Source organism: Globicephala melas, chromosome 20 (genome assembly GCF_963455315.2).
Source record: "Globicephala melas chromosome 20, mGloMel1.2, whole genome shotgun sequence".
Taxonomy (NCBI): Eukaryota; Metazoa; Chordata; class Mammalia; order Artiodactyla; family Delphinidae; genus Globicephala; species Globicephala melas.
In genome coordinates, this window is record NC_083333.1 from 33,792,878 (window position 1) to 33,820,426 (window position 27,549).

The window sequence follows — 27,549 nt, forward strand, 5'->3', positions numbered from 1 at the left end:
TGTCAACTCACAGGAAGTTATAAAGTCGGTACGTAGAGCTCTTTGCTGCTTTCACCAGCCTCCCCCGGTGACAGCATCTTAGGGTATCACGTCAAAGCCGTGAAGTCAACGTTGGCATCCTCCCCACTAAACAGACAAAAGACCCCGCTCGGCTTTCAGCAGTTTTCACGTGTGTCTGGGTTTCTGCAGCTGCGCTCACAGGAGTCCAGCCAGCACCGGTGGGGGTGCAGGACTGTCCCCTGCGAGGCCTCCCGCTGCCCCTGCTTCGTGCCCTCCCTGTCCCTCGGGCAGCCACTGATCTCTGCTTGCCCCTGTACTTCGCCATTTCGAGCACGTTGTGTAGAGGGAGTCTCATGGTGTCCCCTTTTGGAGGCTGACTTCGTCCATAAGTGTAATGGCCCTGAGACCCATGCAGACAGTTCATGTGCTCATAGGTTGTCTTTCTTGTCTCCTTGTCTGGTTGCATCAGAGTTTGTTTTAACCCTTTGCCCATTTGGGCTGATTCCAGCGTTTGCTACTGTGAATAAGGCTGCCAAGAACGTTTGCATGCAGGTTTTTGTGTGAACATAACTTTTCATTTCTTGGGGATAAATGCCCAAGAGTTTCACTGCTGAGTCATGTGGTTAAGTATATGTTTCCTTTTGTGAGAGACTGCCAGACTCTTTCCAGAGTGTCTGCACCATTTTACGTTCCCACCAGCGATGTGTGAGAGAGTTCCAGTTTCTCCACATTGTCACCAGCACTCGGTATTGTCACTGTTTTTAACCTTGGCGGTCCTAGTAGGCTTGTGGTGATATTTCATTGTGGGTTTAATTTCATTTTCTTAACGGGTGGTGATGCTGAACATCTTCTCATGTGCTGTTTTTTTCTTTTTTTTTAACTTGATAAAATAAAGTACATATTTAAAGTTCATATGCAGGGAGAATATCCAAGAAAATTATTTTTAATAATAATGAGGCTTGGATTCTCCAGTCCCTAAGATGTCCTGTGAGCTGCTCTGTTCAAAGTAGAATGGCATTTCTTAGGAGCAGGCGAATAGATTGGCAAAATGGAAGAGAGAATCGGAAGTAAAAGCATATGTGGATTTGACGTGTGACAAAGAAGACGTGTGTCCAGCCTCGGTGAAGAGGGCAGTTTATTGAGTGGATGATGATGTCGCAAGGGGCCATGTGGAAGAAAACAAAACTGTGTCCCTACTGCACACATACAAAACTAAACTTCTGATGAACAGAAACTTAACTGATTAACTAAAAACTTCAGTATAAAAAATATAATTTAAAAAACTTTAAAGAAATTTTAGGAGACATTAGAGGATCACGTTGGTCCTTAAAAAAACTTCCTAATTTGGAAGTTTTCAAATCTACACAAGGCAAAGAGAAATAGAGTAATGGGTCCCATGTATCGGGCCCCCAGCCTCAGTGAGCATCCATACTTGCTCCTCTTGTTTTATCTGTTCCCTCAGCATATTCCTACCAGTCCCAACCCCAGAATTAGAAAGCAGATGCAGACACTGTGCTGTAGTAACACTGTACTGGTTAGTTCTAACCGGTAAACACTTTTTTTTGTTTTTTAAATTTGTTTCGTTTTGTTTTTGGCTCTTGGCACATAACCACCTAACAGAATTAACAGTAGTTCTGCAGCTAGAAAAGAGCAACAGAAAATAGTTTGTTTAAATGAATATTAAAAGCTTTCGTATGGTGGAATAGACCATGTATAAAATTAGTGGACAAAACATAGATTTAGAGGTACAGCAGTTGAAAGGTGAAGTTGTTATTTATAGGCTGCAAAGACTTTTAAAATTGCCCATAGAAGATAAGCAGTCCAGCTGAGAATTGGGCCATGCAGGTAAGTGGACACTTCACCTGAGCATAGACCCAGATGGGCGCTGAGTTGGTGATGGGTGCCCAGGCTCGTCTGGTCACTGGGGAGATGCTGATTAGCTCCACGAGGTGGAAGTGTCTCCTCGGATCACGTTGGCTATGTCAGGGCTTGGTGGCCCTGCTGCCGACGGGGTCCTCGCTCTGGAGTGTGCCTTGTTACAGTCTTTTCAGGCTGCTGTGGGCGGTGTCTCTTATGAATAGAAATGTGCAGGCTTCTGCCCTGCAGGGCCACTCCTGGGACTCTGCACCCAAAAAACGTGTAAGGGTGATGGGCAACCTGATGGGCAGACAGGCAGTCTGTGTGCCGACAGGGATGTGTGTGGCCACCTTGTTTGAAGTGACGAAAACCGGAAGGAGAGCTTAGCCCGTCAGGAAATACTGAATAAATTGTTTCACAGCCATAGTGTGGGATGTTACCTGTCTACTAAAGAGCGTGGGCTCTCCAGCGGTTGGTGATGTCGTTAGAGAAAAAGAGCAGTTTGGCGGCAGGAGCCGTGTGCGAGGGCCTGTGTCCGTCCTGATTCTGCTGGAACCTCCCGCCTCTGGCCCCCGGGCCCCCTCGTGCTGGGCAGGGCCACGTTTGTGGACACAGATAGTGTGAGTCAGGAGCTGTGAGGAGGAGGGATGGTGTCACTCTGTTGGGAGCCTTCCGTGTTCACGCAGACTCTGCAGAGCTGGCTTCCTCACGAGCCTAGCAACATTTCAGATGACGGCCGCCACCTGTCCCTGGGGTCCCTGGGTGACAGTGACAGGCACCCCTGTTGATGCGTGACAGATGTACAGCATGAGCAGGGGGAGCTGTTGTTGCCATGGACTCTGAGCTTGAGGCTTTGTTGCTGCAGCGTCACCCAGCCCAGCCTGGCCGTGTGGGGTGTCGGTGGCCTGTGACCCTCTGAGCATGGAGGGAGGTGCAGGAGCCATGCTCCAGCTCAGCTTAGTCTCAGGGTCAGGTGGGAGCTCAGTGACAGAGAAGGAGTGGGGGCACAGAGCCGACAGGGAGGTGTGCCTGTGCCCTCTCGGCCTGTGAGGGTCCATGGGGGGCACCCCCAAAAGGCATGGCCCCCACAATGTCAATGGTAGTTTTCGATTTTATTTTTCTGTAGTGTTAGATTTTTTTCAGCAAATGCAAATTACTCAGTAGGAAGAAACCACTATGCTGTTTCTACTTTAGTGACAAAGGTGGGAGTGCAGAGGCCGCCCTCTTGTTGTGTTGTGAGTGGGCAGTGTGAGGAGTTGTGTGGTCACACGGGCCGGGGCACATGGCCTGTCGGCAGGTGTCGGCGGGTGCCGGGTGGTGCGTCGGGCAGGTCAGGTCATTGCAGTAGTCCCCATGGTGGAGCCCCCTTGGTGGCGGGACCATCACAGTGAGGCTGCCAGATGGAAGCTCAGGCATCCTTGCAGTCATGGCCAGTCAGTAGCTATACTGGCCATGTTCCCACCCACAGAAGTGGTAGTTCAGTTATAAACACGGACACTACATTATTCACAGCGGTGGGGAATTTACCAGAGCTTTGAGTACCGCAGCTCATCTGGGGACCACCCTATGGGGATGATAAATGTTACCTCCTCTGACCCCGTCCTGACCCTGGTGCTGACCTGAGACTGGGGCATCTCCTTTGTCTTTGGAGCCCCTGTGCCCCAGGAGAACCTGCTTCTCTGTGGTCCTCACTGGGCAGGTGCCTGCAGTTCAGCCACAGCTCCTGGTAACCTGTGGGTGTTGATGGCCCAGCAGCCAAGTCCTCTGCATTGAGTCATCATTGGGGATTCGTATGGGGGTCAAACCTGCAGCCTCCATATAGCATTCCCTCGACTGGGTGGGGCTCCCTGAGGGCACCCGCTTGATGCTGCTCCTTGTGGGTCTTGGAGCTGCCCCTGAGCCTGGGCCAGGTCTGGGGCTGAGGCCATTCTGAGGGCTTGCTTCCCGACACCAGCACCAAGGCATAGGGTGGGGGATGTGGGGAGGGGGGTTGGTGTTGCAGCTCTGGGCTCAGGTGCAGCAGGGTAGGTGCTGTGATGGGCGTTTACGGGGAAGTGACATTGTGTCCATCCTTTTTCTTCCTAGTGTGCATTTTAATAGAAAACTTGTCCCTTTCCAAAATGCCCTTCAGAGGTGACGCTGTGATCGGTAAGTGCCTCTCTTCTCCAGTGACTCACATTGTGGCCTTTTCTTCCAGAACTACTTCAGCTTAAAAAGTGAAGACCAACCTGTTAGGGTGGACGGGAAAGTTCCATCCTGATAGAATCCTTGTTTTGAAGTTGCTGTAAGAACCCATTGTAAATAGTGAGCATCCACCACACTCTCTCCACAGAAACAGAGACTCTCCCTTCTCTTCCAAGGGGTCAAGCTCCTTCCTCAGAGCTGCTGACTGGGGCTCTGCCTGTCACGGCCGTGCCCAGCACCCGGCATTCTCGGCTGTTCCTCTCCCAGATGGGTGGTGCAAGCCTGAGGGGCACTCTCGCGCAGGACGAGGGGAGGGCCAGCAGTTGCCACAGCTCTCCCTGGGGGTGGCGGCCAGGCCCCTGTGCGGGTCTGGGAGCCTCTCCACATTCCATGGCACCTGGCCACAGAGAGGCAGTAAGAAAAGCCTCGGGGTCACCTCCACCACTGGGCTGTCCTGGCTCTTTGGTCTGCAGCCTCAGAAGTTCTGTAACTTAAAAAAAAATTGAATAGATTTAGTGTTTGTTCCCAAATATTGGATCTAATTGAATTGAATGTTTGGGTTTTTATTGGTGGGGGTCTGGAGGGATTGTTCGGGGGAGAGGTACAGGAAAAGACCACCTGAAACCTGAAGGTGTGATAAAAGAACAAAAACTTCCCCACATGACAGTTTTCACATTTCAACAGCAGAGAGAAGACTTTCCCCCTTTAGGTGGGGAGGGCGAGGGCCTTTAGAATTTTGTTAGATCTGGAGAACGTGTACCTTAGGTTTCCTCCAGGTTCCTCTCAAAGGTCACCATCTACTTTGACTTGAGAGGTAGAAGAAGATCTGTGTGTTGTTGTTTTTAATTTCATACAAATGTTCTTCACCAACTGAATGAATTTGTCTCTTTGACAGATGGTTGGCAGTGGCTGATAAACGACACCTTGAGAAACCTTCACCTCATTTCAAGTCACTCTCGGCAACGGATAAAGGTGTGGGGAGCGAGGGTTTTCTGGCTGTTGCACTGTGTAGAAATAATTACTTATTTTAGTGTTTGTTTCAAAGGGCTGCGTGCATTATGAGTGCCTTTTATAGACCAACATGATTGGTAAATGCCATAATTACATTTGGAATTCTGGGTGATACTGTCTTTGTAATTTATGATCAAGAAAACGAATGCAGCCATTATTTACCAGAATATTTAAATTTTTTATTACTGTTTCTGGCTTTATTAATTATATTTACCTTATAAACATTTCCCCTATACACTCTGTGTCCTGTTGAGTTGTAGAATTTTAGGGTTGGAAGCTCTGTTCGTGATGCTCATGTACTGATGAGCAGACTGCATCCGGAATCATGTCAGCACATCAGCGTTAGTCATTTCGAGCAAGAGTGTGTGTGTGTGTGTGTCTGTGTGTGTCCCCGTCCCAGTGGCCACTACTGTCCTGCCCCAGGACAGGTGAACTTTGGACTAGCAGCATTGCAACCCCTAACCCCTTGCAGAGATAACAGTCTTGGGTATTGATAATGACTAGGCTTTGATATTGAGGATGAAGGAGTGAAAGTACATATTGGTCTCCCTACAGTTCTCCAGCCTCCTGTGTGTCTCAGCATTTATGCTGGGTTAATAGAACAAATCTTCAGCCCCCCTCCCTTTTTTAAAGTAACTTTATCATTCTGTAGAATCCAGGTACGGTTTTACTAGTTGAATTTGAGTTCTTCACAGTTAGTGCCTTAGAATTTCCTTTTAAAAACATATTCATAGTTGATTCATACCAGCCGTGATCATGGTTTGGTCTGCTCCTCTGATGTGTATGAGGACATCCCTCCCCCAGCACCTCTGCCGGGGCTCCCTGGTTTGGGGGAGCATCAGGAAGAGCACATGAACCCAGCATTTGCCCCTCATTGTCTGTACGATCGAGAAAGGCTTAGATGAGAGACCGTGGAGGCGACAGGAGGGGCCGGGGGTCCTGCGTGCGGTGTGAGCCCCGCACCTGCACTTTGTCCCTCTCGCTGCCCCACCCTCAGATTGGCCCTTCCTCCTCGTGCAGCCCCTCCTGTTCCCAGCACCCATGGACCCCAACTTCTCTCCAAATGAGGTCTGTACATGGCCCGCCTGGGGGCCTTGCCACGTTGCTTCTGGGTGTTTACCACACTTTTCCTTCATTACTTCTGCTGGGAAAGAATAAAATGCCACGTTTTATTGTTACCTGTTCACATTGGAAGACATGGAATTTGCATTGTATGGAGGAAATAATCATTTTCTCTTCAGTGTATTAGTTGCAGAGAGTATTAAAGTTATGACCGTATGTGACTGATGACCAGCAGATGTACTGGAAAGGGTGACGTCATTCAGCCTCTGGGTCTTTCAAACTGAGTCACTGGCCTGGTCGCAGGGCTGCCCGGCTGCTCCTGGGCCGGGAGCCTGCCGCTCACTCACATCTGCTTCGTTTCAGGAGGCGGCTGTGTCGGCCCTGGCCGCCCTCTGCAGCGAGTACTACTCTGGGGAGGCGGACTCCACCGCGCAGGGTGAGTGGGCGCCTGCACTTGGCCCGCATCCTCCGCGGCTGGGGTGGTGGGTGGTGCCCTGGGTGCCCCTCCCGCTGCAGTGTGGATGGGGCCTGCGGGGGGAGGGAGAGAGCAGGCTCCAGGCCGTGGAGACGCCCCCTCCTCCTCAGCCCGTCCCACCCTCGCCTGGCGCCCAGAGGGGCTCTCTGCAGGCCACGCGGGGTCCACCTTCCTGGATGTTACCACTTTACGTGTAGAATCAACTCTTACTTATTTCAGCAGCGTTTGCTTAAATTCTGTTTTTAAGTCCGCTTTCCCCCGTTTTGTGCTTTGGAGGCTCCCGTTACCATGGGGGAGCTCCCTGTCTCTGTGGAGGCCGCTCTTCCACCCCGTCCCTTGGTGCCCGTCCTTCATTATCGGGTGACTGTTTTCCACACTCGTTTCCCAGGCTCTGTCAGCTCAGAGTCGTCTGCTTCTGCTGTCCTGCCGCATCCTCCTGATTGCTCCTTGCAGTCTGTTCATTTAGTGATTGCTCCGTTGACTTTTCTGTTTCACTGTAATGTGTTTTAGAATTTTTGTATGGCCCATGGCAGCGCTTTTCTGGCAAGTGTCCTTCACGTGTTAATACGTCTGCTCTTTTCCTCTTCACGGGAACAGTGTCGGTGTAGCTGCCTCACTACACGTCATTGCATCAGTTGGGTTTTCCAGAACCACCTCTAAGCTGGAGTTTATCTCACACATCACATGGTCCTGTCTGTAGGGTCTAGTTCCAGAGTGTTAGTTTTGTATGAAGAAGCTTCATATTCACATGTTATGTGGCCCCGTAGCTTTCCTTTATACCATTTTATAGAACATGCACTACAGTTACTTCAAAAGTAAAACACTTTAAAAATTATTGTAAGTGTAGAAGAATCATGAGTGCAATAGTCTAATCTACTTTCTGTGAATTTTTTCAAAAATAAGAAAATATTTTATAATTTGATCTTCTGACAGACTTTCCAAATTAATGATGTTACACTATGTTCCTTTACTATAGGCAATTTTACATAAAGAGACAGAATGCACAGTTGGTCTTCTGTATCTGCGGGTTCCACATCCAGAAAGTTCCAAAAAGTAAAATTTGAATTTTCTGTGTAGGCACCTATTTGCATAACATTGACATAATATTTACAGCGATTGACCCAGCACTGGCATTGTGTTAAGTATCACACATCACCAACGATGATTTAAAGCTATGGGAAGTGTGCGTGGGTTATATGCAGACACTGCGCCATTTTGTAAAAGAGACTTGAGCGTCTGTGGAGTTTGGTTTCCTCGGGGGGTTCTGGAACCAGTCCCCCTTGGATATTGAGGGACTACTGTAATGTTACTTTATATTAAATTGGGATGATCAAGTCATATTTTATTTTCTGCCTAAGAAAAGGGTAACATGTCATGTCACTCTGACTATAAAAACAAAGGACATTCTGAAATTAACATGTTATTGTTAAAACTCAAGTGAGTTGTAGAGAAGGATTTTCATGCTGCTGCCAAAGTGTGTTGTTTTAAGTTCCACCAAAGATATCACCTTAGTGTACGTACAAGTGGAGTTCCAGTTTTTTTTTCCTATCCTAATATATGAGGATGTAAGGTTTTCACATTCACATTACAGAAGTCATGCTTCGTTGAAATGTAAGCAGTGATAACAGGAATCTCTTCGGTTGTGGTAGGTAACAGAGTATAAGGGTGTCTGGCCTTTCTTGACTTTCTGAGCTGCGTTTTCAGAGAACAGATCTGGTTTTTCCACTTCACTTCCTAGAATTCTTGAATCACGCCCTGGACTTTCAGGGCCCTCTTTCCCATTTCTCCCTCTCATAACCTCTGTTCCAGGTACTCTTGCAGTTCCCATGTCGGGCTTTTTCCCGTGTGGGAAGGTCTGTCTTCCCCTCCCTGTGCTCTCACTCAGCCTGGCTGACTGCTCTGCCTGCTTCTGCCCAACCAGCCTTGGGTGTCTTGTGCAGAGCAGTCCCTGCACCCCTGCTGTGTCCGAGCGCTGAGCCCTGGGGGTCCAGCTTGGAACCACGTTTGCTCTCAGTCTTTGAGGAAGTATCCTCATTTCTGAGGAAGGCATTTGTGTTCTCAGTGAATAAAAAATGAAAATTTGATTGTTGACTACCGTTAAAACTGTCTTGGCTTTATTTTCCCAGGAGTGAAATCATGTATTAAAATGCTTACGAAAACCTTAAAACCACCCAATAAGTACTCTTTTCTTCAATCTGTTGTGATTTACACCACTTTGAAGATACATCTACGTTAGGAGCCTAAGTAGCTCCTCCCTTCTTCCTTCAGCACCGTTTGCTTGTGTTCTGGAACGTATGTGAAGAGTGTGTCTTGTGGATAATGGACGACAGTGGTCACCTTCTGGTTCCATCTTTTCAGAGGAGCTGGTAAAGCAGTATCTCGCCGAACTTCAGAGCCCCGAGGAGATGGCTCGCTGTGGCTTCGCCCTGGCCTTGGGTGCCCTGCCGGCCTTTGTCCTGAAGGGCCGGCTCCGGCAGGTGAGGCTGGCCTGAGCATGGCGGGGTGTCGTGTGAGACCCAAGCGGGGTTTGTGGGCGGAAGGAATTCCTGAAAGCCAGCACGTGTGTGCACAAGAAAGGGGATGGGAGCACCGGGGGCAGCAGGTGGTCTTTGAGAGCCCAGTTAATGTTCTCACCTGAAGGAGACTCAGGATTGCTGACTCCCAGGCTGGTTAGGGAGCTGCGGCCTCCGTGGAAACACACCTGGCCTTTACTTGTCTGTGGTGCATTATCCAGTGTTTTCTGCGTTAAGAACGAATGTCTCCAGCCTTGTCTGGATATGCTGGCCTCCCCTGTGGCCGTGGTGAAGGGCGCTGGGTCTCCTACCCCAGGACTCCTCCCTGGGGAGCTGCCCTTTCTCCCCAGCACTGGGCCCTGTGTTTCTGGCATGGCCGGGGGCAGAGGGGTTCTCCTTTGAGCTCCACCATCCTTGGCCTGTCTCCTTTCAGGGGTGATCTATCAACTCTCCTGACACCCCGACTTGGGTCCTGAGCTCCGGGAGAGTGGGTGGCGGAGTCAGACCCTGGAGACCCAGCTGGCCTCAGCCCACCAAACTCTTATGCTTGCGCTCCCCTCTCCCTTAACTCAGACATCAGTCATGGTCCTGCCAGCCCACCTCCCAGATGTCGCTGCTGCCAAGTGCCTGGTGCACACATGCCCCTCACCTGTATCACCTGCCCCTGCCCGGGACACCTTAGGATCTGAGGCACTAGACCAACTTACGTACCGAGAGCGGGGACAGACCATCCAAAGCCTGCTCTGGGGCTTATCTGTTTGAAGCACCTGGCTTTTAGAACTGAACTGTCCCTGGGAGAAGTAACTGGTGGAGATGTGAGAAGCCAGGTGCTCTGTGTGCACTGTGCTTCAGCCCCAAGCCGGGGGCAGAAGGGGATGCTGGCCGCGAGTGCAGGGTCTCGCCCCTGAGGAGGAGGCAGATCTGCAGAGGCTGCCTGGGTGCCAGGGGGTGGGGTGGGGGTGGGAGCCCAGCAGTGGGAAGGGTTGGAGGCAACCCCCTCTCCCCGCACCGTGTGTTCTTTCGGGCGCATGGCCCACCCGGACGGCCACCGGCCGCGCTGTGCTGCATTCTGGGAGCAGCAGGGCACCAGGCCAGGTCTCCACTTGCATGAAAAGTACATTGATCTTGAGGCTAACAGTTCTGTTGATGACTTGTCATTGCTTTTCAGGTTCTAGCAGGCTTGAGGGCTGTTACCCACATTTCTCCCGAGGACGTGAGCTTTGCCGAGTCCAGGCGGGATGCTTTGAAGGCAATTTCTAGGTGAGCCCCGCAGGTTTTCCTCCCCAAAGTCGCTGTTCTCTCGGAAGCCAGTGACCGAGCATGAAGGGACGTTCACGGCAGTTTTTGTGAGAAGCCCAGTCTTGGGGGCTGAATCTACTTTGAGGCAAATGTTATTTTTTATTTTCTAGTGTCTTCTCTCTTCAGAGGATTGTTCAAGAACATTTCAACTCATAGAGGATCGTTACAGTTTTGTCATAATGAATATTAAACCCGTAGCGTGCTTATCTCTGTGCTTTGGGGACACTGGACCTGCTCAGGGACTGGGGCTGAGCTTTCCACTCGAGACTGCGGCCCCCAGGACGGGGAGTGGCACATGTGGAGGGAACACTGACGCTAGTCACACACGCACACGTCGAGAGGGGCCACCCTTTCTCTCCCCACGAGCCCGGGTGGAGCCCCTTCTGCAGGATGGTGGGTAGGAGGGGCCAGCCACAGACACCACCACTCCCATCCACCCCGTGCACCCTGAAACTGTAGACACTAGAAATGTGTTTTGGAGAAGAGCGTCACTCAGCTTTACGTCAGTGCGGAGGAACTTGGGGATTCTGAGTCTGCCTCCGAGTTATGGGCCTGTTCAGAGGTCATCCTGTCAGGAAAGACACATCAGGCCAAAATGATGAGAGAGACAGGAGGGCTTGCGTGGGATCCGCAGACATTAGCTGTGTTTCCCATGTTTTTAATTTCAGGATTTGCCAGACTGTCGGTGTGCAAGCAGAAGGGACTCCAGACGAGGTTGTGTGCAGAGAGGACGTTGCCCAGGTTTACTGCACGTTGCTGGGCTGTCTGAGCGATTACACCACCGACAGCCGCGGGGACGTGGGAGCATGGTGAGGCGGACGCGTTATCCTCACCCCCTGCTCCTCTCAGAATGTCCCGCCGAGGCCAGAGATGGGGCGTTCATGCTGCTGCCCTGGCCCCAGCCTGGACCCTTTATTCCCAGGGCAGCTGGGGTTTCTGTCCCAGTCTCTTGTCTGTGCATCCTCCTCTTTTTTTTTTTTTTTAAAAAAAAAAAATTATTTATTTATTTTATTTTTTGGCTGCGTTGGGTCTTAGTTGCAGCATGTGGGATCTTTTGTTGCAGCGTGGGCTTCTCTCTAGTTGTGGCTCTCATGCTCAGCACTTGCGGCGTGCGGGCTTAGTTGCCCTGCGGCATGTGGGATCTTAGTTCCTTAACCAGGGATCAAACCTGCGTCCCCTGCATTGGAAGGTGGATTCTTAACCACTGGACCACCAGGGAAGTCCTGTCCTACTCTTCACTGAAAAAAAAAAATTAACTTCATAAAATACAAACATTGTTGTGCCTCCCTTGTCTAAGCCCCAGTTGTCTGGTCTCCAGTTTTACCTAATAAAGTTCATGCAAAGCCCCCATGCAACTGTTTAAAGCAGGAAGGATCTGAAACCATTTTGGGGAAGGGGAGTAGGGAGCACCTGGGTTCTCTAGGAATCCCGTTGTATATCATCATCTTGGCTCCTGCCTGATTGGATAAGACTTGAGGTGCACAGATTTTAGTCTTGGGAGGAGCCCTTCAGCTGCTTGTTGACCTGAAGGAGCCCTGTGTCATTGTCAGCCGAGCATGGGGAAGATGCTCACGCCGCTGTGCTCGGATCCCTGCCTGGATTCGCTTGTATTTCCTTTCCAAGGTTTCAAAAGTACTTTTCTGTTTACTAGAAATAAGAGACCAAGTTGCCATTTTGGAGAAGCTGAGAGGTTCTCCTACAGCTTATGTTGGAACCTCTTCTAAGTGTTTTTATTCGCATTCTCTCCTTCAAGACCCCCCTGTAAACATGGCTTGTGACGAGGGGTTCCCTGTGGGCCGAGCACCGGGTGAGCTGTTGCTGACATTGAGAGGAAGTGGTTTGTTTATTACAACGATGCGAAAAGAAGTTAGCTTTAATTTCGTCTTGTGTTTTCATTAATAACATTCCTGGTTGGGTTTTTCCCCCTTCTCTGTGTCTGCTGGCCTTTCCTGCCTCTTCATCCACCAGGAGTGTTCCCTTATCTCACCTGCTGCTTTCCTTTCCTTCTTCTGTCCTGAGATGGCATTTGGGGCACGGCTCCCGTGGGGGCCTGAGGACTGTGCACATGTCTGCACAGCATATCCAGAACCCCGGGGTCCTCCCAGACAGTGGGAGCATGGGGGTGCTCAAGGGGGCCACAGCACCTCCCCGGGCCCATGTCCTCAGGGAGGCCCCAGCACGGCCACCTGAGCCCTTTGTTGCCCTGTCCTCGGTGGGGCGAGGCCGTGGCAGCCGTGCCTTTTAGGGTCTGTGCTGGTGAAGATGCTCTGACCACAGCCGGGGCTCACGTGTCTTCCCTGGACACTGAGCCTCTTCCTGGTTCTTTGCATGGCATGTGGCTCTAGAGTGGCTCCTGGACACTGGTAGGGTTCTGCTTCATCCTCCCAGAGGGTGCTGGTGGCCTCGCAGCAGGCAGTGGGCCTGCTTTGAGTACAGCGCCGTGGTCTCCACCTCACGCGATACGGGCAGCCGCTCAGGTTCTGCTGTGCTGCCTGCGTGGTGGAGTTGTGGGTGGTGGTCCTCTGTGAACGTGGGGGCCCCTTCTCAGGCCCCTTTAAGGGGAGCCCTTTACTCTCTGACCCTGGTTGCACAGTTCAAGCCAGAAGGGCAGTGGGTTTTCATTGGTGTTACAGTTGCCACCGTGGCTGCCCCCAGAGCATGCGGAACATAAAGTGAACAGAGGAGGTCCAGCCAGTGCTGTGCACATGCAGGGGTCCCCTCTGTGAATCTTTAATTCCAGAGGTTTATCTGAGCTCTGCAGTGTTGGGTCCTTTTCCAGAGATCCTAATTCTCTGTAGAAAGTCTTCATCTTTTCCATTTGTTTTCCATCTTTCTCTTTTTTTTCTTCAGCGTGTTCCTCGTGGTTACTTTAAAGACTGGCCATTTACTCCAATATCCATGTCATCCATGGGTCTATTTCTGTCGTCTTCTTTCTCTCATTATTGTTAACACTTGGTCTTTTTTTTTTTTTTTTTTAACATTCCTTGTAACTTTTAACTAAATCCAGAAATTGTGAGTTCAAAATTGCAGAGATTTGGGGTTGTGTAATTTCCTTGCAGCAAGATTTAAGTTTCCTTTTGTCAGGCCCCCTATTGTGTGGGTGGGTCACCTGCTGTCCTCAGGGCTGGGGTTGGCTGGCCCTTCTCCTGCCCACACCCACAGCTCTGACTGAGGGGCTTCCCAGGGCCCTTCTCCTGCACATGTGCCCCCCCAGCAGCCGGCTTCTGGGCTTTGGGACCCGCACCCTGTGCTTGTCCAGTTAGGAGCTGGTGAGGGCCCCAGGGGCGTGTGCTGCAGGCTTTAGCCGCTCCTGTTTCCTCTCGTCGGCCTTTCCCTGTAGTGCTGTGCCCGTGGGCGCTGGGGGTCCCGGGGGGATGCTCTGTCCTCCCTCCGTCTACGCCCTGACCCACCCTGGCACCTCCAGAGGGTCGTGCGTGTTGTGTCCTGAGCAGCAGCTGGCTGGCGGCTGTACCTTGGTGTCAGAGCCTGCCCAGCCTGCCCGGCCCCAGCCTGCGTCCGTCTCATGCCTCCGAGCACCACCGCACCTGCACTCAGTGCTCTGGCTGCTGGGCCCCTCCGGGGCCGGGGCCTCTGTCGGTGCAGACCCGAACAGCGCAGGCTATCTCCCATGTGGTGCACACTCCTTGGCGGGAGGGTGGGTGCCCCAGGCATACAGGACCTGCCGGCCCTGGCGGCGTGGGGCAGCGTCTGTGGTCCCCGTTGCCCAGTGTGTCTGAGCTGGGTTGAGCGTTCTTTGTCCCAGGTTTGAAATGACGCTGTTTCATTCTGGAGCAAACACGAGCTGCTCTCCATCCCTCCCTCGAAAAGCCCTCAAGAGTGTTTCTGCGGGAAAACCTTTGTAGAGTGGGTATATTTCGTGTTGAAAGGTTCATGGGAAAGTCAGCATTGTTTCTGTGTGTGCACTTGTGAGAGAGTTTGCTGGGACCTGGCCGTTAGTCTTCAGGTGTCAAACAGGTGTCTTTGTTCAAGGTAATGTGTGAGAGAAATATTTCTGGAGGAAAGGCTGCCGGCGGCCTTTGTCGAGCCTCCTACGTGTTTCTTGCCCCGGCTTGAGGGTGTCTGAACCCGACCACGCAGAGTGGCTGATGGTCACATAGCTCCGGGGGCAGGAAGCCTCACCCCTCCATGTCTCTGCAGGGTCCGCGAGGCTGCCATGACGAGTCTTACGGACCTGACTCTTCTGCTGGCAAGGGACCAGCCAGAGCTGATCGAGGCCCCGGTGTGAGTGTGTTCTCCCGCTGCGTGGAGAGGGTCTGCCCGGGTCCTCCCTCCTGACACCACAGCCCCTGCTCCTGGCTAGGCCTCCCGCAGGGTCCAGGCCTGTTGCAGGACAGCCAGCTTCCTGGCTCAGGACCCCTGTGCCGAGCACCTGCTGCTGCTGGAGACTGGCCATCCTGTCCCCTATTGGTTCCCTGGACACCGGGCTGCCTCTGGGTACCTTGCTGGCCTGGTATCACCGTGCCCTTTCTGTTGCCGAGGCCCCTGAGGAGATCCGGGCGTCGCTTCCTCAGCACCACCACCCCGACTTCCTCCTCTGGCTGCAGGCCCCCCATCCTCCCATTTCTTCCGTCTCTTCTCACACACCAGTCAACCGGTAGCCCTGTCAGTCTTCACTGCTTCCACTCTAGATCTCCCACTTAGGCTTCTGGGCTGTCAGATCCCGTTCCCACCCGCAGCCAGGGTGGCGCGTGTGCCCACTCTCATGTTCCAGCCGAGCTAACCCTGCGTTCTCGGTTTGCAGCTGCCAGCGGGTCATGTGCTGCTTAGCCCAGCAGGCGAGTGAGAAGATCGACCGGTTCCGGGCACATGCAGCCCGTGCGTTCCTGGCGCTGCTGCACTGGGACGGCCCCGCCGTCCCCCACGTGCCCCACCGGCAGGAGCTGGAGAGGCTTTTCCCCAGGTACTGGTGCTGAGTCCCCGGTGGGGCAGCTCTGCTCCCAGCGGGGCGGCCCCTCCAGTTTGTGCTTCTGTCTTGCAGGTCTGCTGTGGCCTCTGTGAACTGGGGCGCGCCGTCGCAGGCCTTCCCTCGCGTGGCCCGGCTCCTGGGGCTGCCTGCTTACCGCTACCACGTGCTGCTGGGGCTGGCCGTGTCCGTGGGCGGCCTGACCGAGTCCACGGTGAGCAGGCGCCTCAGTGGGCCTTCCCGAGAGGGAGCACTGCCTCCTTCCTTCCTTCCATCCTTCCTTCAGGAGCCTCTGCTGGGGCTCAGTGTGCCTGCGGGGCAGGTGGGGGGCGGGCGTTACCCCTGATCCACTGGACAGCGTGTGGGGCATGAGCTCAGGAGCAGGGAAACTGCAGATGCAGATGCATGCAGGTCCTGCGCTCCCTGGCTTTTTTGCCGGCCTCGATTCACCCTCTCTGCACATCAAGCGCCCCGCGGTTCCCCAACCTGTCTCTCCAGGTTCCTGTTTCCTGTTTGTGCATTTTCGTGGTGGTTCGTTGTGTTTTCTCTGTTCTGTTGTGTTGTCTCCCCTGCGTGGGCCCCTCCCTCTCCCTCTCGCCTCTCATCGCTCCCTGGGCCCTGATTCGGTGTTTCCTGAACCGGTGGATTCATGGTTTTCATCACTTCTGGAAAGTTCTCCACCGTCCTCATTCCCACCCACAGTCCATCCTCTCCATCTTCACGCTTCTTTTCAAATTACTGCAGTTTCTGCAGTTCTGTGTAGCCTGCTCGTTCCCTCTCGCTGTTGCATTTTTTGGTGTTTTGGTAATTGTATCTTCATTACCATTCAGTTTGTTCTGAAATCTGTTTCTCGTGCTTTTCCATCACATGCTCATCTTTGTGACTGCATTTCTCTGTAATAACACAATATCCTCCTACATTCTGTGTCATGTGATCCAGTGTCTGCTGTCAGAGGGAGGCCTGCATCTGCTTTCTTGCTCTGTAGACTCCTTCGTGAGGACTCATCAGTTGGGTGTTGGTTGTGCGATGGTGTTAGCTGTTGACCTGAGGGGAGGTGCCTTTGGTTTTGCTCCCCAGCAGCGGTGGTCGCCCAGATACCGCACCTCTAAGGGGTCCAAATTTAGCAACAGCATGTGAGGGCTTGGGTTGTGCTGGTGCGTCCAGAGCTGCGTTTCCGTTTCGGGTGTCTGCACTGTGGCTGCGCTCATGCCTGGCCCAGACAGGCTCTGAGGGAACCTGACGCTCTGTAGCAGATGTTTTGAGTCTGTCACCGCGGCCAGCCCTGAGGCAGGGGGTGCCAGGAGTGGGGTGGTCTTGTCCCTCTTACAAGAATGCTGTATTACAGGTCAGGTACTCAACACAGGGCCTCTTTGAGTACATGAAGGGGATTCAGAACGACCCGCAAGCCCTGGAGGACTTCACTGGGACCCTTCTGCAGGTCTTTGAGGACAGCCTTCTGAACGACAGGTGAGTGGTGGTGCTGTTCACAGTGGTTTCTCAGATCCCCAGGGTCTCATTTCCCAGCAGGGCTCTGAGGGGAGGTAGGATGGGCCCAGGTGAGGAACATGGGCAAGGGCAGGCAAGGGCATGACCAGAGTCACCTCCTGGGCCCCTCGCAACCTGCACTCTGGGCCGGTTGTGCACGTTGGAAGTAAAGTGACAGGGGCTGTGAGCCAGGAGAGCTCGTGTGGCTCTGGCCTGTGGTGCTCCCTGGTCACGCACACTGACATGTCAGTGCCACTGTTCAGACACGTGGTTCACACACAACCATGGCCATCGAGAAGATGAGATCTCAGCCTGCCAGGATTGGAACGTGACCCGTTTTCTAAATGTTTTTGCTGTGGCATTTTGTTACCTGCTTTTCCAAGAAGATGGAGTGTAGACCCAAAAGCCCTACCTCAGAACTGGGGATGTTTCCTGCACCTTCTGAGAGGGCTGTTCCTGGACTCCGTTCTCAACTGTCCCAGAGCATCTGGGGCCCCGGTTACCACCGCATGGCTGCAGGTCCCCTCATGCAGGCCCTTGTCCTGTCCCTGGGAAGCACAGAGAGCTCTCAGCAAACAAACACTCAGGCCATTGCTCTCTGCTCTTTCCGCGAGCAGCTGTCTGGAGGCGTAGAAGACATCTAACAAAGCACACGTAAAGTGTACAGTCTGAGAAGTTTTGACTCATGTCAGCAACCGTAAAAACAGTCAAGACACTGAGCACATCTGTCACCCACAGTTGCCTCCTGCCCCTTCTAACCCCGCCCCCCAGGGTCCCCCAGCGCCAAGGCAGCCACTGATCTTTCTGTCCCTGTAGCTTAGTTGGCGTTTTCTAGAACGTTAGGAGGGTGGGATCATGCAGTGTGCGCCCTGTTAGCGTCTGGCTTCTCGGATGCAGCGAGTTTCTTTCAGAGTCGCCCTTTTTAGTGCTGAGTTATGTTCTGTTGTGTGGGTACATCACAATTTGTCTGTTTACCTGTGGATAGGCACTGGGGTTGCTTCCAGGTTGAGGCAGCTGCAGGTGAAGCTGTGATGAACATTCATACACAAGCCTTCATGTGGAATTGTCTTTCCTCTGCTCTTGGGTGAATGCTAAGGAGTAGACTGGCTGGGGTCACAGGGCGGGTGAATATTTAAAACTGCCGGACTGTTTTCTGAAGTGGCTGCACCGTTTCCTGCTCACGGCCTCTGAGAGTTCTGGGGGCCCACGTCCTCACCGCGGCCGGCGTGGTCGATCCTTTTCATTTCAGCCGATCCAAGGGGGTGTGGTTTCTCGTCGTGGCTGTAATTTGAGTTTCCCTCCTGGCTGAGGGTGCCGGGCACCTTCTCGGGCGCTTGCTGGCTGTCTGCACAGCCTCTTCGGTCAGGTATCTGTTCAGATTTTTGCTCATTTTTAAACTGGGTGCTTCTTTTTTACCTTGCTGCCGGGTTTTGAGATTTTCTTACACATACTGGACAGGTCCTTTGTGAGACGTGATTTGCAGATGTTTCCTCCCAGCCTCTAGCTTGTCTTCCACACTCTTAACAGTCTCTCTGTTAAGAACAAATATTTTACATCTTGGTAAACTTGTTTGTACTCTTGTTGTTCTATCGATTGTGTTTTCTGTGTCATATCTAAGAAATTTCTGCCTACTTCAAGGCTACGAAGACTTTCTCTTACGTTTTTCTCCTAGAAGTTTCATAGTTTGAGTGTTCCATTCAGACCTCAGGTCCATTTGGGGTTGGTTTCTGTGTGACGCAAGCTACAGGTCCAGGTCTGTGTCCTGGTTTTGCCTGTGGACGCCCAGTTTCTCCACGTGTGGGAAAGACTGATCTTCCCACTGCGTTGCTTTGGCATCGTTGTCAGAAATTGTGGATGTGCAGCCCAGTTTGGGACTTTTCTCTTCCTTGATGTGTTTGCTTGTCTTCATACCAGGATCACACGGTTTTGATCACTTGAGCTTTGCCACAATAATTATTATTTTTTTAAATATTTATTTAGGCTGTGCCGGGTCTTTAGTTGTGGCCCCGTGGGATCTTCGTTGTGGCGTGCAGACTTCTCAGTTGTGGCATGCAAACTCTTAGTTGTGGCATGCATGCGGGATCTAGTTCCCCGACCAGGGATCGAACCCACCCTCCTGCATTGGGAGTGCGGAATCTTACCCACTGGACCACCAGGGAAGTCCCTGCCACAGTTATTTAAATTGAGCAGTATTGGCCCTCCAGCTTCGTCCTTTCTTCCTGTAGCTGTTTGGGCTCTTCTTCATCCTTTGTGTTTCCATATAAACTTTAGAATTGGCTTGTCATTTTCCGCACACATCCTGCCAGGATTTTGGTTGGGGTTGAGTTGACGGCCCTCCAGGGAGAGCCCTCGTCTCAGCAGCACTGAATTTCCCACGTGCCCAGGTCTTCCCTTCTGCTGGGTTCTGGTACCTGGCGTCTCACACATGTTTTCTCTCCCAGGGTGTCTGTGCCGCTGCTAAAGATGCTGGATCAGATGCTAGCCAACGGCTGCTTCGCCATCTTCACCGCCAAGGAGAAGTGAGTGTTCAGAGAATAGCTGGTGAGATCCAGAAATCCAGCTTCTAGGAGATAGCTTTCTAGTACGTTCAGGGTCAGTTTTTATACACAGTGTAAGTGCCACCAGGAAGCATTGGCTGCTCCCACATGGGGGTGGGGCCCTGCTGCAGCCCTGCTGTCCAGGCGGGAAGCAGCAGGTGAGGCGTCCCCTCTGACGGGGGCCTGCGGTCAGGGCAGTTACGGACGGCAGGCCCGACGGTGAATGGGGATCGCAGAGGGCCGTGGTGGTCACGGTGCTGGGATCTGGTGCAGGTGGAGAGCCCACCTCAGACAGGCCGGGTGGGTGTGGACGCAGGGAGTGGGCCTTCCCTCCTCTGCCGTGTTCAGGGCTCCTCAGCTGCTGAGCACAGGTACACCGCAGCCGCTTCATCGGCCTCCCTGTTTGAGGCTCTGCTGCCTTGGTGGTGACAGTCGTTGTGTGTCATCTTTCTGTGGGTTCTTCCCCAGTCTGGGGCTGTGTCCTTGCACTGATCAGGGCTTGGGTGAATCCTTGGGGGCCCTCTTCCCTGCAAACCAAAAACTCAGGGTGGCACCAGGTTCTGCCCAGGTCCCCTCCGTGTCCCCTCCGCAGGCAGGAAGCTGGGCAGTTGCAGGCTCACCTCCTTTGCCTCCCAGGCCTCAGTGGTCACCATCCTTTGCAGCCTGCTGTCTAGTGAGTTTTGTTCACTTTTAGTTCTTCCAGGTGGGAGTGAGATCTGGTCCCTGTCGTTACGTCTTTGCTGAGATGCTCAAATGCTCTTTTAACTGAATAACGTCAAAGGGTTTCCCCTTTAATTTGCCGATGGTACATCACAGCATGTTTCTTATACCTACTGTCAGAGCAACTTGTGCATTCACGGGATACACCCCATGGTTGTGGGGTGTGATGTGGGGTGTGATCCTTTTATACGTTGTATGACTGTGCTTACTAAATATTCTGTTTCAGATCTTAACCTATTTTCCTGGTTTGAAAATTTCAAAATAAAATGGTAGGAGAAAATAGTACCCCAAGTGTCAGGCTCACCTCCCGCAGCGGGGGGTCATGGGCACTCCAGCTGCTACTGCTGCTGGAGGGGAGTCTCGGGGTCCAGGAAAGGGGGTGCTGCTGTGCAGGAGACATGGGATCCGGGGAGCTGGAGAGAGCAGTGGGCCCCCGTGCATGCTGCCGAACACCACCGGTTGCAGATCAGTGTGGGTGTGAGGGGATGAGGCAGCCAAGGGTGACTGTGGGCTTCCTGGACTGGCCACTGGAAGGGGGCAGTTGTTCTCAGACAGGAAGGCTGGATGGAGTCGGTGTGGACCAGAGAGGCCTGGAGGTCCAGTTGGAAGGCTGTCCTAGCAGGTCAGGCTGCTGTAACAGAAATACCACAGCCCAGGCAGTTAAACACCAGAAACTCATTCCTCCCGATGCTGGAGGCTGAATGTCCGAGATCAGCACAGGGACGCGGTCTCGCTGTGTCTTCCCGTGGCAGAAAGACCACCTCTTGTGTCTCCTCTTTGCAGGGCACTGATCCCACTGTGGGTTCCATGTCATGTTCTAATCGCCTCCCAAGGCCCCACCTCCTAACACTCTCATGTTCCAGATTAGAGCTTCAACGTAGGAATCTCGGGGACACAAACATTCAGTTCATAGCAGAGATGTTTGGTTTAAGATGCTTGTTAGATCTCGTCCAGTGGAGATGGATCTTCCAGGCTGGAACTTGGTGGAATGTCCTCAGAAAATGGGTGGTATGTGGTCCCATGAGGCCACCAGGGGGTCAGGTGTAGACAGAAGCGCTGTGACAGAGCTGTAGGGGTGCCCCATCGTTAGGGAGACGGGGAGCAGAGGGGAAGCAGATCTACCAGGAAGAAGGTGAGGTGGAGGGGCAGTCACAGGGGTCGTCGATGATGTGTGCCGAGTGGTCACGTTGGCTGACGACAGGAGTGACCACGGCCTTCAGCGACCTGGTGGTCACTTGGTCCCTGACAGGCATTTCAGTGAGCTGTGGGGAGAAGCCGGTTGGATCAGGGAGGGGTGGGGCTGGCGGGCGGGCCGGCTGGGAGGACAGTGGTGCCACGTGGATGGCAGGTGGCAGGGGTGCCACTGGGGGGCTGGGTCTCCTTTAGCCTGAGAAGACGGGAGAGTCTCCCTGGGACCACTTCTGGTCAGGCGAGCTCCTGTCACAGGCTGACCCTGAAATGGCCACCATGGGCGGCTGCTTTCTGCCTGCCTAGGGCGGGAGGTCTGTCCTGCGCCCTCATGCGGGAGTCTGGTGAGATAAGGCTCTGCCCCCAGCCATATCCCAGGTCACCTGGCCAGTGGACGGGAAGAGGGAGCGTGGGGCCACTCAGACCACTGTACTTCAGCCCTCGTCGTATGGCCAGAATTGGCCTGGGGCTGCGGCTCCGCAGGAGAGGAGCATGTTCATCTCACGGGGACTCATGCTGGTCGTGGCTCCTCGGCCAAGCAGAGCTGGGGAGGACGCCTCCAGTCCCTCCCTGACCCTCCAAGGACCTGGACCTGGAAGTGAGTGAGTGGGGCCTGGCCACGATTCGGTCGTCCTCTTTTGATCTTGGGTTGAGCCTGGCGCTGACACGGCACACGTTGGCTGGGCTTGCAGCGGGGCTGAGTTCTGGGTGTTCCTGTTACGTCGAGGCCCCACCAGGGGTCAGCCTGCCCTCCTGTTGAGGGGCCGTGAGGCCGGGGAGGTGCCGCGGGGAAGGTGGTTTGTTGAGTACGCGAGACAGCGGGTGTCTGTCCCTGCTGCACTTGCAAAGGAGCCAGTTACAATGCCCTGGTGTTGACGTGCCCTGGTGCATGTCCCCAGGGGCGAGGCTTCTCCTCCTGGGGGTGGCCGCCATCATCAGATGTTCCCTGGAAGCCCACCTCTGGGTCCTGTGCTTTCCTTCCAGCCACCCCTTCTGTGTGAAGCTGCTCGCGCTTTGTAAGGAGGAGATCAAGAAGTCCAAAGACGTCCAGAAACTGAGGTCCAGCATCGCGGTGTGAGTTCCAAGTAACTCACTGAGGCGGTAAAGGGAGGGGCCGGCCCAGCAGCCGAGAGCGCGGGGTCGGGGGCATTCTGATGTCAGAGTGAGAGGCGGGTGGCCCTGGTCATGCCGACCGGTGTTCCTGGTGGAGCAGGTGGGCCCGGCCACAGCCTACCCACCCTTGGACCAGCCTCCCAGATGGGTGGGCGTCGGGTCAGGGAGTGTTGTCATAGAAAAAGCCCCGATTCCCTGACACTCTGGAGATCTGGATGCCCCCACCTGCGGGGAGAAAGTGGACGTGAACCCAGGGCTGCCTCCCCAGTGGAACAGCCCTGAGGCCTGGGGGTCACCATGGGCAGCACCTGGGGGGCCTCCCATCCCACGCAGACTGGCAGGCCCCCCAGTGAAGTGAAGGTGTGGGGTATCCAGGCAGCAGGCGCGGGCGGGGGTCAGCTCACCAGAGTGCGGGGTCCCCACAGGTTCTGTGGGCTGGTGCAGTTCCCCGGAGACGTGAGGAGGAAGGTCCTCCTGCAGCTCTTCCTCCTGCTCTGCCACCCTTTCCCCGTGGTGAGTGTCTGCAGCTCCAGGCCCCACTCGGGGCCGGCATCCTGGGCTGCACATTGGCGCCGGATCGGATGCTTCCTGGTGTTGGCACAAGCGGACCTTGATGGAGGGCGGGTCCTCATCAGGGTGGGCGGGGCATACTGTGCCTGTGGATGCGGCAGCTGCAGTGTGATGGTTGAGCCTGGCCCCTGGGGGCGAAGGGCCTGGGGCCAAATGTGCCCCTGGAGCCCCGGGGAGTGAGCCCAGGCGCCAGGGAAACACCCGACACTGGCTGGGACCCCTGCCCCCTGGGAACCTGGCCGCAGGTGCTCCCAGGTGCCCTGCCACGGGGTGGGTGGGTGGGCGGGGAGTTTCAGCCCATTGGGGTCCTGCAGGCTCTGGCTCAGGGGCTCCTGGAAGGCGCCTACCCCACAGCCCCCACCCCAGGGTCGGGTTTCCCAGGAAGTCTCTTCTTTCCCTTTGGCAGAAGAAATGCTCTTCAGATAACTCAAATGTGACACCTTCTTTAACAGCTAAAGTAACTTTAACTCTCATCTAGCACAGCTGTTTTCAAAGTGGGGTCACTGGACGGCCCTCCCTCCACGATCAGAAATGCAGATTCTCAGGCCTTGACCTGCCAAACCAGGAGCTCTGGGGTTAGGCCTTGGGATTCCGAGAGCACCTGTTCCATGAAATAAGTCCCCCCCCTAGGGACAGCTAGAAAAGAAAGCAGGTGAGAGGACTTCTCTGATAAGGTGCAGGTTTTTAATGAAGGATTTCAGTAAGAATGATGCTCCTCCTGATAAGGGCCTCTGGGGGACCACAGGGGAATGGGGCGCCCCGGGCTGAGCGCATCTCATGGTCACTCATCGGTTGTGGCCACGGTCTCCTGAGCAGCGGTCCAAGGTCAGCTCCTCTTAACTGTCTGCCCGGCGAGCCTTTCCTGTTTTACTTGGACTCTGGGCCCCCGGGAGGTGCCTGGGCCCTGTCCCTGCTTCCGGGCAGAGTCCCGTCAGCTCTGCTCTCTGTCATGGGCCTTCCCCTCCCACCAACTTGCTCTGTCCCTCCAGATCCGGAAGAGCACAGCCAGCCAGGTGTATGAGATGGTGCTGACCTACGATGTGGTGGCTGCGGACATCCTAGATGAGGTCATGGCTGTGCTCAACTGCACGGCCTGGTGAGCATGGGCCCTTGCCCTCTTCCCGAGAGTGTGGCGGGTGCAGTGCCAAAGTGAGCGGGACGCCCAGAGCCTGTTTGTGGTCTCTCCCAAAACCCTCCAGAGCAAAGAGGGAAGACGGGCTCCAGCCCTCCGCCTCAGCTCTGGGTTTACGAGGAGGCAGTGGTGTCTGTAACCAATCTCTCCTCACCCACGTGTCCGCGTTTCTGTAGCACAGGCTCACTCCTTACACCCAAGAGGGGCTGGGCGGCCAGATGAGGGAGGAGGGGGATCTTCCTGGGGTGTTCAGGCTGGAAGATTTTCAAAGTGAAATTATTTTTTCCCAAATACAATTTTTGTAAGTGAAAAGGTGGGTTGTTCTGAGCACTGATTGGTTAGAGGCTGACTTCCTATTTCTCTGTGGTCGCTTTTCGGTTGATCACGTCACGGCTCTGGGTGCTGGTGGGCGCTGGTGCACCTGTTTCTGCGGTTTATTGGGGTTGAAGTCACTCGAGAATGGCAGCTCCTGCTCCCTGAACTGTGGTGTCAGAAATGCAGGGGAGTGTGTGGCGTGGCAGGCAGTTTCTCCCTCCTCGGGGACACGCCACGTGTGTCAGTTGTGGCCCCCTAGGAGCGGAAGGGTGTTGAGTGGCTGCAGCAGGAGCCCCCAGGCCCAGACTCGCTGCAGAGGAGAGCCGTCCACTGGCCTTTGTTCACTTTTGGTGGAAAAGGCCACATGTGGACACATTCAAAAATCAAACAGACGGAGGGAACCAGGAAGAATAAGTTGTCCTCCCTCCCACCCCAGACACCCACTTCCCTCCCAGACAGTCAGGGTCAGCCCTTGCTCCAGGTTGGGTCTCCAGGTTCGTTTTAGGCACAGTTTCCTGCCATCTCTGTTGGCTCCTCAACTCTGAGCTTGGGCGGCAGGTTTGAAAGAGGGGTGTTGAATGGGGGTGGAGGGGGCTGATGGGGAAGCAGGGGAAGGGGTAGCCCGTGAGCATGCGTCCAGCGGGCAACACCGAATGACGACAAACACGGGAGTGACGCTTGTCCCATTCCAGGCACTGTACACACTCACGTGCACACACACTCACAAACGTGCATATGCACATTCAGGCGCTCGCACTGCCCCTACAGGGTGACCACTCAGCCCCGTTTTGGACACAGGACCAAAGTTCAGAGGTTATTTAGGCAGCGGCCTTTTCAGGCACCAGTGATGAGGGTCCCCCAGGACTGGGTTCCGTCACTGGGGTCAGTGCATTCTGCTTACGCGGGAAAGGATGTACATAACCTACTCACATGCACTACCCTCAGAACAGTGATGTTCCTACAAGGGTTGAGCTCCGCACAGACCTCACATTGATGCAGCTTCCGTTCCTGGCCTGACGGCCCAGCTCCCCTGCTCGGACGTGAGCCACTGTGGCCTGAAGGACAGAAAAGGGCCTCTGGTTTTAGGGCTGTGTTAAGGTTTTCTAGGGAGATACTTGGCCTCGAGCAGGAGGGCATTCTGGTGAACATCTTGTGGGCGCCTCAGTGAAAATTCCAGAGCAGAAAACGTGGCCTCAGGAAATGTGGATGCCTCCGCTCTGTGAGCAGCTGGGACGGGACACATTTTTCTGTTACGTTGTCAGCTTTAAAAGCACGGAGGCACGTTCTGCATCACACTCTAGGACAGGGAAGGGAGCATGACATGAAACCACCAACACCCAGTGGGTCCCAGAGTTTCCCTGAGTTCCCCACGCCTGCCTTTCTCCTCTCACAGTTCAGGGCGGGGTTAACCTTCCAGAGGATTTAAAGATAACTCATTTTTTCTTATTATAAAAGAAAAACATGCCCAGTTTTCTTTATGGTATTGCTGAATTTAATTTTTGTTTTTAATGAAAGTTATAAGTAAACAGCTTTCAAAGTCAAATAAAACTTAAAACCCATGGGATAAAATCTGTGCCGCTGTCTTAGCATTTCCTGTCGCCCGCCCCTGGGTTGGGCTGTTTGGGGGCCGAGTGCCCCTCACGGGGCTCCCTGTTTTGTGGGGCTCGTCCTCTGCAGTTTCCCAAGAAAGGGCTCAGGAGCAAAGCCTTGTGCAGGTGTCCTGCCCGAGCTAGGCTCGCCGGGGTGTACGTTCTGGAGTGAGGCGTCCTTTTCCCCTGATTCCTACCTAATCTAAGGTGCCTTGGGTTTTCTGCACACCCGGTAGGAAGTGTAGTGAGAGTTACAGATCTTGGCAGGTTTAACTGCAGGACTGTTCCTGCGGCTGATGCTGCTCCCCTCTTCTCCTCCCCAGGGATGCAGAGCTCCCGGTCGTGAGAGCCCAGCGGAACCGCCTGTGTGACCTCCTGGGCGTGCCCAGACCTCAGCTCGTCCCCAAGGTAACCACCTGTCCCCTCAGGCCACATGGGGGACCTGGGGCCCCTTTTTCTTTTTTTTACAATTTAAAATAGACGCTATTTTAAAATATTTTTCTAGCTTTTTCAATATTTATTAATCAATAGAATTTTTAATATAACATCTAAAGTGTTTATTAATCATTATCCAAACAGTAGACCAAACTGAGTATTTAAGTACTCCCACATCCTAGCTGCTATAAGTTTTTTAAAAATTTTTTTAATTTAATTTTTTGAATTGAAGTATAGTTGATTTACAGTGTTGTACCAATCTCTGCTGTACAGCAAAGTGACTCAATTATACACATACAGACATTCTTCTTTTCATATTCTTTTCCATTATGGTTTATCACAGGATATCGATTATAGTTCCCTGTGCTATACAGTAGGACCTTGTTGTTTATCCATCCTGTATGTAATGGTTTGCATCTCTAATCCCAACATCCCAGTTCTTCCCTCTCCCTTCCCACCCCACAACCACAAGACTGTTCTCTATGTCCGTGAGTCTGTTTCTGTTTTGTAGATAGGTTCATTTGTGCCATATTTTAGATTCCACATATAAGTGATATCATATGGTATTTGTTTTCCTCTTTGACTTACTTCACTTAGTATGATAATCTCTAGTTGCATCCGTGTTGCTGCAGATAGCATTATTTCGTTCTTTTTAAGGCTGAGTAATATTCCATTGTATATAAACCACATCTTCTTTACCCATTCGTCTGTCGCTGGACATTTTGGTTGTTTCCATGTCTTGGCTATTGTGAACAGTGCTGCTCTGAACACAGGGGTGCATGTATCTTTTTGAATTATAGTTTTGTCTGGGTATGTGCCCAGGAGTGGGATTGCTGGATCATATGGTAATTCTATTTTTAGTTTTCTGAGGAACCTCCACACTGTTTTCTATAGTGGCTGCACCAACTTACATTCCCACCAACAGTGTAAAAGGGTTCCCTTTTCTCCACACCCTCTCCAGCATTTGTTATTTGTAGACTTTTTAATGAAGGCCATTCTGACTGGTGTGAGGTGGTACCTCATTGTAGGTTTGATTTGCATTTCTCTAATAATTAGTGATGTTGAGCATTTTTTCATGTGCCTACTGGCCATCTGTATGTCTTCTTTGGAGAAATGTCTATTAAGATTTTCTGCCTATTT

The 27,549-nt window shown here is 53.2% G+C and overlaps 1 protein-coding gene across 3 annotated transcripts in view; it reads left to right on the forward strand.

Annotated features, from left to right (window-relative positions):
* TBCD (tubulin folding cofactor D) overlaps window positions 1-27,549 on the forward strand; it is a 176,150-nt gene that overhangs the window by 144,355 nt on the left and 4,246 nt on the right. The window contains exons 24-40 of one of the 3 annotated variants that reach the window (XM_060290402.1): window positions 3,943-4,005; window positions 4,937-5,013; window positions 6,478-6,550; window positions 8,948-9,066; window positions 10,271-10,362; window positions 11,070-11,210; window positions 14,560-14,643; window positions 15,164-15,322; window positions 15,401-15,539; window positions 16,671-16,792; window positions 19,252-19,329; window positions 19,940-20,020; window positions 21,623-21,853; window positions 22,240-22,329; window positions 22,794-22,881; window positions 23,928-24,034; window positions 26,298-26,382. In XM_060290402.1, the coding sequence (XP_060146385.1) occupies window positions 3,943-4,005; window positions 4,937-5,013; window positions 6,478-6,550; window positions 8,948-9,066; window positions 10,271-10,362; window positions 11,070-11,210; window positions 14,560-14,643; window positions 15,164-15,322; window positions 15,401-15,539; window positions 16,671-16,792; window positions 19,252-19,329; window positions 19,940-20,020; window positions 21,623-21,853; window positions 22,240-22,329; window positions 22,794-22,881; window positions 23,928-24,034; window positions 26,298-26,382 (1,829 nt within the window). The remainder of the gene's footprint in view (window positions 1-3,942; window positions 4,006-4,936; window positions 5,014-6,477; window positions 6,551-8,947; window positions 9,067-10,270; window positions 10,363-11,069; window positions 11,211-14,559; window positions 14,644-15,163; window positions 15,323-15,400; window positions 15,540-16,670; window positions 16,793-19,251; window positions 19,330-19,939; window positions 20,021-21,622; window positions 21,854-22,239; window positions 22,330-22,793; window positions 22,882-23,927; window positions 24,035-26,297; window positions 26,383-27,549) is intronic. The other 2 variants (XM_060290403.1, XM_030843121.2) reach the window with 2 other exon arrangements.